This window comes from Scardinius erythrophthalmus (assembly GCF_964197995.2).
Source record: "Scardinius erythrophthalmus genome assembly, chromosome: 1".
NCBI lineage: Eukaryota > Metazoa > Chordata > Actinopteri > Cypriniformes > Leuciscidae > Scardinius > Scardinius erythrophthalmus.
The window spans coordinates 22,541,903-22,554,995 of record NC_138221.1 but is presented as its reverse complement, the minus strand read 5'-3'; the positions used below and the strand labels follow the sequence as shown (position 1 = coordinate 22,554,995).

Here is a 13,093-nt window from a genome sequence, read left to right as displayed (position 1 = left end):
TTTTTATAACTTAATGGTAAAGTTAGCAAAATGTTCTTAGAACTTATTTTTGTTAACTGGGATATTAGATTAAACGGTAACTCTTGCCAAATTTGAACCTAGGCTCTTTTTGTTAATCTACCCGAGTCAAACTTTTGTGTAAAAGCATCATTAGAATGGAAACGCGTCACTTTTAAGATTGACCGTATTTTCGTTTTAGGTCAAAATGCATTTTGAATGGGAGTGCGTGGGGCACTACAGTGATAGAATCAAAATCGCTATTTTTAAAACACTAAGAAGGCTCGACACAACATGAAACTTTGCTCGAAGTATCACCAGGGGCTCTACACATGAACTCCAGCATTGAGAACATTGTTTGTGTACACAAAGTTTACTAAAAAGAAAGGTTTTGAACAACTCACTGTAGCTGTTGTTCTTCCCAGCCGTCGGCATTTTGTCAGTCAGAAATAGTCGATCTGTATCACTGAATCATTTCATTATTATATGAGGATCCTTTTTCAAATACAAGGTCAATATTGATTTTCACTAACGACAAAACAACAAATTATCTGTGAATTTATATGGAACTAAGCTTTAGGAGCTTTCCATCTTTACTCTACTCCCTGTTACGTTGCATTCGGAGATAGACTATTTTTGACTGACAAACTTCCAGCCACCAGAAACACTAACTGATACTGAAGTGAGTCGTACAAAACCTTTCTTTTTTTGTGTACACAAACAATGTAGTCAATGCTGGAGTTCATGTGTAGAGCCCCTGGTGATTCTTCGAGCAAAGTTTCATGTTGCCGAGCCTTCTTAGTGTTTTAAAAATAGCGCTTTTTGATGCTATCATAGAAGTGCTCCATGCAATCCCATTCAAAAGGCATTTTGACCTAAAACGAAAATACGGTCAATCTTAAAAGTGGCGTTTTTTTATTCTAATTATGCTTTTACACGAAAGTTTGACTCGGGTAGATTAACAAAAAGAGCCTTGGTTCAATTTTGTGCGAGAGTTACCCTTTAAATCATGATCATTATTTTTTTATATCTAATTTATGAAAAACCAAACTTATCTACATTTTTTACATCGCTTTGATCATCAATTCAAATAAATGTCTGTGATTCTTTCACCAGGATAGAAATTAATTTCAGACAATTTCATCTTTTCATCCCTCCAACTAAGAAAGATCTATTCAAACAGGCTTTTAAATGATAAACTATATACATAATGTATTAAAATAAAATGAATCAAAAATAAAGAAGCACATAGATCCATGTCATGAACAGAATCTGTGATTACGGTAACTGTAGAGAGAGAAACATCAGTCTGTCCTGAGCTCAACTCCTTTGGTGATTTTATTTGTGCTTCTCTTCTTTCATTCTTCTTGGCATCTTAGTCTGATGTTCTGTCGTCAGTTTCCTGATGCGTCTGATCTCCACTGGAAGCCACATTACGTGACCCTCCCTCCTGTGATCTCGTCAATGACCATTTAGGTGACATGACATGAGGTCACGACCTTTAGGGTCACGTGTTCCTTGAGGCCAAACATACCCACTTCCTCCTTTTGGGAAGACTGCGATGAGCAAAGTACAAAAATGCAGGCAAGGTGATATATATATATATATATATATATAATAGATGTATTTATTCATATAAATATAATTCATTTAAATAAATTAATTTAGTATTTTATATAAATACATTTATTATTTATATACAATTGTATTACTTATAAATAATATATTTATATAATAAATACATTATTTGTATAAAAATATATATTTTTATTTATATAAATTAGTTATATTGTCTATATAATAAATGAATAATTTACTTTATATTTGTTTATATAAATATACATTTATATGAACATTTAATAATGAATGTATTAAGATAAATGTATTATTTGAATATAAATGTATTTAAATAAATATAATACATTTATATAAACATACATTTTGTATTTATATGCGAAAGCGTTTATATACGTAATTTTTTCACATGTACTATTTATATTATACATTTTTATACAAATAATGCATTTATTTATATAAAAGTATTTTATTTATTTATATAAATTAGTTATATTATGTAAATAGTATACATTATAATAATTTGCATGTACAAATATATTTTTTTTATAAATATAAATGTATTTTTATTCCTAATTGTGTGTGTGTGTGTGTGTGTATATATATATATATATATATATATATATATATATATATATATATATATATATATGTATGTGTGTGTGTGTGTGTGTGTGTGTGTATATATGTATTATTTATTTGTATACATTTATTAATTAAATTTAGTACTGTAATTATATGAATCAATTATATTATGTAAGTATAATACATTTAACTAATAATAATTATTTACATAAATATTAATTCATATATAAATAATAAATGTATTTATTTTTTATAAATGTGATTAAATAAGTATAAATGTATTTTACTCATGGGCTGTCATATCTCGGACTCGCTCTTATAAGTCGTGGGGTCGAGCGGTATGGCAGTCTGCAGGATGTCGAACTCGATCTGATTGTCCATGTCTAATACGCAGAGCACGTTGCTGCCGGAGGTCATCGTGGCCGAGTCCTGGAACATTTTCTGGAAGTCTGTGGGAACGCCGGTCATATCCTCACCCACACGCTCCTCCTCCTCGTCCTCTCCGCAACACAGTGCCACCTCATTCTCGTAGCAGAAGGCGCTAGGCGAGTGTGGCGGGAGGAGCGTTTGAGCCCCGCGGTGGCAGCGGATATCCGGCGTCTCGGAACGGGACGAAGCCGACGAACGGCGTTCGCTCAGATCTTTCAGCTCCTTAGCGCTGCAAGTGGGAGTCGAGGGAACTTCGTAGGTTTTGTGGAAGTGAGCGTAATCGACCTTGTAGCGGTCGCGGTCCTCGAAGATGACGGGCTCGAAGCGGTGACCCCAAAGGATCTCGCGGGAAAGGTAGGAGCTTCGCGTTTGCGTGGTCATGGCCGTCGCCTCCACCATTCCCTCCAGGATCACCACAATCTCGAAGTCGTCGGATTCAAGGTCGGATCGACTCATTGTCCAAAGCGGCGAGTCCTCGTCTATCTCGTGAACGATGACTAAAGGCGACACTAAGAAGAGGCGGTCGGTTCCTTCATCGTATCCCACGTTTAGATCCATTTGTTCTAGCGGGATGAACTCGCCTTCAGCCGTTACGTAGGGTCGGATGAGCTGCGCCCGAACGTGAGCCTCAACGATGTGGCTACGCCGAAGGTTCCCGACTCGCCACATTAAGCAAAGCTTCCCGTCGCGCAACGCAATCACTGCGTTCTGTGAAAAAAGCAAGGTTTGGTTCCTCTTCTTTGGACGTGCCATTTTGGCCATAATGGTGCCAATCATGAAGGAGTCAATGATGCATCCGAGAATCGATTGCACCACCACTGTCGCGATCGCTACGGGACACTCTTCGGTCACGCAGCGCCAGCCATAGCCAATGGTGGTTTGGGTCTCGATTGAGAACAGGAATGCCCCGACGAAGCCCTCAACGTGCAGCAAACACGGCTTCCACGGCTTCCCGACACGATCTTTATCGAAGTCCCCGTGAGCCAGAGAAGCGCTGTAGAAGATCAAGCCGAAGATGAGCCAGGACACCAGGAAGGTGGAGCAGAAGATCATAAACAGGTACCGCCAGCGGATGTCCACGCACGTCGTAAAGATGTCCGCCAGGTAGCGCCACGGCTTGTCGTCCATGTTGGTGAAGACCACGTTGCACTGTCCGTTCTTCTTGACGAAGCGGCTGCGCAGCTGGCCTCGGCCCGACGTGGAGATCCTCCCGTTGTAGGCGGTTCCCATCGCCGACCCACTCGGACCCTCCCCTCCTCCGAGCCGGCCCGAGCCGCAGCCGTTGTGGAGGCCGAGGGTGGAGATCTTCAGCGCTTCCTCGTCAGGGGACACGATGCTGTACCTGAGAGATAGGACAGAAGAGTTTGGGGTCTTAGGTGAGTTAACACTGAACTGAGTTAAACTGAATACTCAATGCTTTATAGACCAAAGTGAATTCATAATTTAATTTTGACATGAATATACATGAATTTTGCAACACTGACACTTATTGTACTTTATTGAATCAACATAAGCTCAATTGAATGTTTCATAATTTATACATTTTGCAACATCAAGTTTTTGAACTGAATTGAATCAATTGAGCTGAATAAGGGCATTGAGCATTATTATCTACAGGAGATCTGCTTTATAGTTGAAATTGAATAAGTAATTGATGAATTTTGCAACATTGACACTTACTGAACTGAATTAAATCAACATGAAGCTCAATTGAATGTTTCATAATTGGTCAATTTTGCAACATTGACACTTATTGAACTGAATTGAATAAAACAAAGAAGCTTAATTGAATGTTTCATAATTGATACATTTTGCAACATCAACCGTTATTGAACTGAATTGAGTCAATTGAGCTGAATAAGGGCACAATTGTCTTCAGTAGATTTGAATTATAGTTGAAATGTATTGACACTCATTGACACTTATTGAACTGAATTGAATCAACATAAAAGCTCAATTGAATGTTTAATAATTGATGCCTTTTGCAACATTGAAACTTATTGAACTGAATCATATCAACACTGAACTGAATTGAGCAGAATAATGGCACTATTGTCTTCTGTAGATCTGCTTTATAGACAAAATTTAATTCATAATTGTATTTTGGCATGAATTTACATGAATTTTGCAACACTGACACTTATTGTACGTAATTGAATCAACATGAAACTCAATTGAATTTTTCATTATTGATACATTTTGCAACATTGACACTTATTAAACTGAATTGAATCAACATAGAAGCTCAGTTGAATGTTTTATAATTGATAAAGTTTGCAACATCAATAGTTATTGAACTAAATTGGATCGACACTGAACTAAATTGAGCTGAATAATGGCACTATTGTCTTCTGTTGATCTGCTTTATAGTTGAAATTTAATTAGTAATTGATGAATTTGCAACATTGACACTTACTGAACTGAATTAAATCAACATCCCAGCTAACTAAAATATGTTCTAGGAATGTTTTTCTAACATTCCTATTCAGTTATTAAAACAATTTTCGGAATGTTCTCTGAACATTAAAAAACAGTTTTTCAAATGTTTTAAACATTTTTTGTTGGTTATGTGAACTAATGAAATATTCTACTTTATCATTGTTCAAACAATATTAGTATGTTACTTTTGAAAGTTCTCTGAAACTACTAAAAGTAGTAGCATTTATAAAACAGACGACCAACATCCAACTAAAACGTTCCATGAACGATGTATGAATAATGTTTTTGTGCTGAGTTTTTTTGAGAACATTAAAGTCCAGATAACATTGAACAAACATTCTATTAACATTACTGGAAGAACTTTGAGAGAACCTTCCCACAACATTAGCCAAAGTTATGATAACGTTCCCTGTTAGCTGGGATTGAACTGAATTAATCTTAATAATGACACTTGATTAAGTCTGTATCATTGATTCTGTTATTTTTCCTGTGAGGCTATTTTGAAACTATTGTATAAAGCGCTATTTAAATGTGATGGAGGGCAGGTGAAGAGCTGTAATCTGATTGGAGAGTTTGTTCTTTCCAGTGACCGCTCTAAAGGACACACACTCACTCCAGATAAACCATGAGTCACTAATGCGTCTCTTCCAGAAACACACTAACGGATCCTCCTAAAGAACTTCCTGAACCTTTAACGAGTGGTCTTACAGTGGGATCAGGACTGTCTGTTTCTCCATGGTTTCACTGTCTCTCTCTTTCAGTTTTTGTCCATTAAGGGTCGAGGGACTCAGGTGTGTGTTACCTGCCCCTAAACTGGGATTATGGGGGAAGGCCAGTCATTTAGCATTTAGCCATATCAGGATTGCGGTCAGTGAAGGTTAGGGATTATAACCTGAGCCATATCTCTCTCTCTCTCACACACACACACACACACACACTAATAAACAAATAAACATACAGCCTGACACTCAATCATCTGCTGATGTTTGGTGGAGCACAAGAGTGACAGTAAACGCTTTAAACTAAACAGCATTCAAAATTCTTGTTTGATTTTGTGACATTTTTTATCAAAATGTGTTTAGGAATAAAATGATGCATAAAAAAACAGGTGAATGACATATGAACAAACCCCTCAGTAAAAAGTTTCAGAATATAGATGGGAATAAAACTGTAAGTTTTGGTGCATATAAGTGCTGCTGAAGTGGAGATGAAACGTTTTAAAGATATCAATGGTAATTGAAATCTACAGACGAAATCAAACCACTAGTTTCTACTTTCCACTAGTCTTAAAGAAGACGTCATGGGAGCAAAATAGCACAAAATCCCAATGGTCTGAGTTGGTCTTGTTGTTGATGAGCAGCATTAAACACAAAGTATTTCACTCGGAAAGTTCAAAATGACTCACAAACCAGCTGAGAAAATGAGCAAAACATTTGATACTTATGCATTTTACCATTTTTTTTTCTACAGATATCAGGGATACTTTACCCAAATATGATTATTCTATCATCGTTTATTACCCCTTATGTCGTTTCAAACCTGAATGACTTTCTTATGTTAAGCCCAAAAGAAGACACTTTGAAGAATGTTGAAAACCAAACAACATGACTTTCATTGTATGGACAAAAAAACAGACATTTATCAAAACACCTTCTTTTATGTATAACAGAAGAAAGAAAGAACGTCATACAGGTTTGGAAAGACATGAGGTCTAATAAAGGATAACAGAATGATAATCTCTAGGTCAAATGTCTCTTAATAATTTTAAGATATATCATGAGTAGGGATGCCGATTAGGTTTCTTGTGCCCCTGATCCGATCCGAGTCATTGAATATTGAGTATCTGTCGAGACCGAGTCCCGATCCGACAATTGTGTTTTCCTAGTGGTATGTTTACACTTCAAGTACATTAAAGTTATTAAAAAATTTTCCAATGTTTACAGGGATGTAAAAGAGAGTTTTCCAGGGGCTCAAATGTAAAAAAAGGGGCATCTATCACTATGGTGCGATTCCAATATTACTACTACTACACACACACATATTTATTAAGAATATGGGACTACTGATATAAACGTCTTGTATTTTATATGTATAATAAGAGGAATAAAGGGAAAAAAGTGGATTTAAGGTTAGAAAGCATGTCAGTCAAGCAACACGCAACCCAATACAATGCGTTAGGGCAACCAATGCGTAGCAGATACAAATAAATAGTAAATAAATAACTTTCGAGTGATGCGCACTCTTTTAAGTAACGGTAGCTTGAACGCGGTGCACACACACTTCATGGTCGCCTGTTGGCAAACCCACTTAAAGGCACATACTGCCACCTACTGCACAACATTGGCATTACAGCTGACGTGAAATAAATGATCGGGCTTAGGATAACATTAAAAAATGTTTCATTTGCCCCGATCCCAATTCTTGTGATCACCATGACCCGTAAACGCGCACACACACACACACACACACACACACACACACACACACACACACACATACATGTTGTTTTCGTACCTGTTGGCTCGGTTGCTTCCCATGCTGTATTTGATCTTCAGCGTGTTTGTGCTGCTGTCCTCAGTGACGCGACAGAACAACGTTCTCCGTTTACTGGGAAAGATTTGGGATCGGCATCCTAACAGATGACGCACAGGCCTCGATGTATCTCACACACTGCAGCCAAAGAGAAACAGATGCGCTGTTACACACTCAGTCTGATTTCAGAGGGTTGATCTGAAGTGGACAGAAACTATATTTGTGTTCTGGTTTGGATGCCCTGATCTGGGTCAAAGCAGTGGTTAAAATAGACCTGACGCGCACACACACGCACACACACACACTCACACACACACGCAGATGTAGGCTAACAACATCACTGATTTGCATGTTCTCTAAATGTTCAGCTCAATATTTAGATTTATATTTCTTACATTCAGAGAAAACTTTTAAAACCACTCCTGCCTAATTTTATGATTTATGCATTTGCATTGCAAATTCTCTATACTTTGACTGATTAAAGTTCATCATCAACAACAACTGCCCAGATTTACCCAAATTGGCTTAAACATTAAACATTGTTTTATATATATAATATATATATATATATATACAAACTAAATATTGCTTATTACACAGATAGTCATATTTTAACAATGTTCATACTTTTTTAACTGAATAAATGTAACATATCTATGTGGATTCTATGCAATTTGAAGTAGAATTAGTATGATTATTTAAATAAAATCAAATGCAAATAGTTAATTTTACCAATTTAATTTATAACTTACAAATATGCATCACAAAAAAATTACGATGCATTTGAATTGCACAATTTTAACATAAACACTAATAAAATTAATACGCAAGTCAAATGTTTACATTTATTTACATGAAATGTCAGAGTATCAAAGAAAAATGCATTTATTGTGTAAAACTTTTTTCATTTCATTTTAAAATAAAACCAATGTTTAATGTTTATTTTGTGTTAATCTGGGCAGTTTTTGTTGATGATGAACTTTAGTCTGGTTGTCAAAGTAAAGAAATGTTTATGTCCTCAGACACAGATTTCTGTGTTTTATGATCTCTGTCTCATCACAGCAGAAGTTTTGTTTGTCTTGAGATGATTTAAACTGAATCGCTGTATTAAATGTTTGCAGTTGTTCATGTGTCGATCTCATCAGACGTCATCAGGACAGACGCATGTAACTCAATAACTGCGCTGCCAAAACAATGAAAATGGACTTAACCTTTGTTACACAATATAAACACTCTTAATCCCTGGGTGTGTGTGTGTGTGTGTGTGTGTGTGTGTGTGTGTGTGTGTGTGTGTGTGTGTGTGTGTGTGTGTGTGTGTGTGTGTGTGTGTGTGTGTGTGTGTGTGTGTGTGTGTGGAGAAGGTTTCTTTCTTTATTCCTAATCCAGTAAATGATGTCTAAATAATCTCCTCATCTCTCATTTTTACAGTGATATGAGAAGCAGAGCCCTGAGGATCCTGCAGTGTAATCTGAGATCTCTCTCTCTCTCTCTCTCTCTCTCTCTCTCTCTCTCTCTCTCTCTCTCTCTCTCTCTCTCTCTCTCTCTCTCTCTCTCTCTGTGTGTGTGAGAGAGAGAGAGAGAGAGAGAGAGAGTGTGTGTGTGAGTGAGTGTGTCTGAGTGAGTGAGTATGTGTGCGTGCATGTGTCTGTGTTTTTGTATGCATGCGTGTATGTGTGTGTGTGTGTGCGTGTGTCTGAGTGAGTGTGTGTGTGTGTGTGTGTGAGACAGGAGGTGAGTTCAGACTCAAGCAGATTTGATATTTTAATAATCTTTACTATATAAACAATGAAGCTCTTGATGTGCTTCACTTAGAAAGTGTGTGAAAAGTGTCACATGAGTTTAGAAGACAATTCTGTGTATTTTTTTATTATAATTTTACTATAATTTTCATTTCTATTAATTATTTTTGCTTTATTGTGTTTTTATAGTGGTTGTATTAATGTTACTTGAACATTTGTTGATAACTTTGAGAGAACCGTGCAGAATGTTCCCCATTAGCTGGGTTTCTCTTCACTATCATTGGTTTTCACTTAATTTCAATTTAAACAATTTCCACTTTTATCCAAAATTACTTGCATTTGTTCAGGGTGTACATTTAATGGGGTCACGCGTGGGAAATGGACCCATGACCTTGCCGACATTGATATCGCCATGATCTGTTTGAGCCACAGGACTGTTCAAACTACACATTAACTATCATCAACACTACATCTGCTGATTCAGCATTTCAAACCAACAAACTTCTGTCTCTACTGACATTGACATTTAAGTGTGATTTTGGTGTTCAGACGCTTTTTGTGGCTATTATCAGTGTTGGGGAAAGCTACTTTGAAAAGTAATGCATTACAATATTGCGTTACTCCCTTAAAAAGTAACTAATTGTGTTACTTCGTTACTTTTTATGAAAAGTAATGCGTTACGTTGCTTTTGCGTTACTTTTTCTCACCTGGTCTGGGCGTTTCATATCAAAAAAGTGCTATTTTGGGGCAAATGTAAAGTCCCTTTCACACCAAATTTTTAATAATAAGCCTTAGACTGAAGGAAGAGTTCCGAACATTCCGAATACTGAATGTTTTCATGCAAGTGAGATGAGTAAATGCATGCTTACATTTAGTCTAGAACTACAATAACCATCATATTTACACACAACGCCTCTGCACTTCGATTTGTCACAACATTGGGACAAGAGAGCTGTCAGTCAATAAGTGGGAAAACAAAGCAACTTGAGTTACTTATTTGAAAAAGTGACTCAGATATTTTGTTGTAAATTCTAAAAGTAATGCATTACTAGTTACTTGAAAAAGTAATCTGATTACGTAACTCAAGTTACTTGTTATGAGTTACCTCAACACTGGCTATTAACAGGGAGCGTTCTTTCAAAGTTATGAACAAACGTTCAAGTAACATTAATACAACGTTTGTTCAAAATTATCAGGGCCTTTCATAACGTTCTTAAAACTTTAGCACACTAAAAACATTAATAACATTATTCATGGATTATTATTTTTTTCCAGAAAACATTCAAAAGTAGCATTCCAATAATGTTGGATTAATGATAAAATGGAATGTTCCCTTAACATTTTAATGACCAAAAAACATTCTAAAACTGGACGTTTTGAACATTCAGAAAACATTCAGGAATTACATATAAGTCAATGGTAATGTTAGCAAAACGTGCTTAGATCATATTTTTATTAGCTGGGATATTTTTGGTGGAAATTACAATATTGTGCATTTGGAGACTTTTTACATCCAGTCTTGACAATATGAACCATAATTTCTCCTCTTTGTACATTCTACAGATCTAATGTGATACATATACTTTGATAAATACCATAGTACAGTTTGATTACCATATTCATACCAACACCACAGTATTTACATGGCACTATATGTAAAAAACCATAGGCACTTGTTCAACCTAACTAAAACCATGGTGCATTTCTGTAGGACTGGAAACATCAGTGCATTGAGTGCATTAAGCTCGCATTGATTAGGGGAATCAGATGAAGTCACACGGCACATTTAGCGCGCTTTCCACTGGAAACTAACCGTCAAATAAACGCGAGGCGACAGAACTCAAGTTTCCCGCGCCTGAAGTTTAAACTGATTTATTGTAGCTAAACACAGTGTGTGAAACTCGCCAGAAAACTTTTAAATGACTCCAAACAACACAACTCAGGGGAGGTTTCATCGTGCACCAGATGTTCGTCTCAAATCTGCGGGATTGAGACTGTGACATAAATATGATGACGTGCAGGTAAATTTAGCGCGCGCGGTAAATCCAGTAAAGCTCCAGATGCGGCGCGCGATCAGTGCGTGATCTCATACAAAGAGTTTAATCTCTTTTCATTACAACATCAAGTTTCTTTTCTCGGTTTCAGCCGCATTTATCCTCCCCTCATCTGCCCATCAGCCATCGGTTTTATGTACGTCAGTCCTTTAGTTTTAAACACTCTAAGTTACGAACAAATGTTCCTAAATCAAATAGGCTGTTATTATAACATTGATTTGTACCTTTACACCACTCTTATTTAAAAAAATAAAAATAAACAAAGACATATATATTTGTTATATAATTGTCAAAAATTGACAAAATGCAGGAGACATCTTTATCCAAAAGCCGGCAATGGATGAAATGGATGGGGGAATAAAAAGCTTTTATCACTAATGAAGAGCAATTCAGACATTTGTATTATCTGATTTAATGCACACAAGAAGACATAAAGAATTACTCACCTTATTAAAGCAAATGTTTAATCTGTAAAGGTATTCTTTCTCTCAAACCTGTCTTCTGCTCGCGGTCACTTCGTGTTTTGGCGGTAATTAAGCACGCGCTCCGTTCTCTCGTCCCGTTTTTTTTTTTTTTATTCTCCGAAAACATCCATCTTTAACACGATGTTATCAGCGCCGTGTCTTTGTAATTCATTTTTTTTTCTTGTAGTTTTCGCAGGTTAATCCCTCCGGTCTCTCTTCTTTGACTTGACTCACGCGGTAATCTCCGAGCGCGCGCGCGCTCTCCTCCTCATCCTCGCGGTCTCGCGCGCATGTGGGTGACCGACCGGCGGATAACGGGGGAGGAGGACTGGGAGGAGAGAGAGATGCGAGAACCTGTCACTGCGATTATGCTCACTTCAGATTGATGTCAAGTGAAATTCAGTCCAAATTAGTCCAGACATGATGGATGAAGGGAATGAAATGGAGGACCGCCGATTGACTTGTTCAGGATTTTGCTTCTGTCTGTGGGATAGATGCACATTTTTATCATTTTCATCTTCTTCAGCTTCACAGATTTTATTTTTAGAGGATGTTTCTCGCTGTCTTCTCTTGTCAAAGTGTTTTAGCATCCGAACCAAAATGTTCTCTCGCACAGATTCAGAAAGAATATGACCAAAACTGGGGTTCTTTCATAATCCAACCTACCCACACGCTTTTAAAAAATAAGGGGGTTTTCACAGAGATACCATCTCTTAAAAATAAAGCTTCTTTATTGACATAATTGGTTCCATTAAGAAACTTTAACATCTATGGAATCTTTCCATTCCACAAAAATGTCTTTTCAAATATTCAAATCTAAACAAAGGTTCCAAAATGGAGTTTTCACAGCGAAGCCCTAGAAGATACATTTTTGGTTCCCCAATTAACCTTTCAGTGAACAATTCTTAAAAGAACCAAGTGTGAATAAAATTGTAATCGTCTAAAGAACATTTTGTGGAACGGAAAGATTCCATGATGTTAAAGGTTCTTCATGGAACCCATAAAGAACCCTCATTTTTAAGAGTTAGACCCTAAAGAAACTGAAAAGAAATTAGATATTCCAGTGAATCTGATGAAACCAAACTGTTTACAAACACAAAAATGAACTGCTTCACCTCAACTTGCGTCTTAGAAACAGCATGAACGTTGCTTTCCTGGCCTCTGATCTGTGTTTCTGTCCTGATTATTTGGTTTTGAGAGATTCTAGAGCATGGTTTCTATGGAGATGTTGTTGTTTCGGCGATGGAGGCCTGAATGAGGAGGTGGGTAAATCTGAACA

At 36.7% G+C, this 13,093-nt stretch overlaps 2 protein-coding genes across 2 annotated transcripts in view; one reads left to right on the top strand and one right to left on the bottom strand.

The window, feature by feature from the left end:
- Nucleotides 1–2,454: 2,454 nt before the first annotated feature.
- Nucleotides 2,455–7,562, bottom strand: kcnj4 (potassium inwardly rectifying channel subfamily J member 4; the record flags this gene model as incomplete). Its single annotated transcript, XM_081376128.1, has 2 exons — nt 2,455–3,928; nt 7,540–7,562. 2 exons carry the CDS (start codon nt 7,560–7,562, stop codon nt 2,455–2,457), a joined length of 1,497 nt encoding a protein of 498 aa, XP_081232254.1.
- The window catches only part of kdelr3 (KDEL endoplasmic reticulum protein retention receptor 3), a 28,201-nt gene continuing 18,920 nt past the window's right edge, over nt 3,813–13,093 (top strand). Inside the window, exon 1 of the mRNA XM_081376139.1 lies at nt 3,813–3,962. Within this exon, the coding sequence (XP_081232265.1) occupies nt 3,920–3,962 (43 nt within the window). The 5' untranslated portion in view covers nt 3,813–3,919. The remainder of the gene's footprint in view (nt 3,963–13,093) is intronic.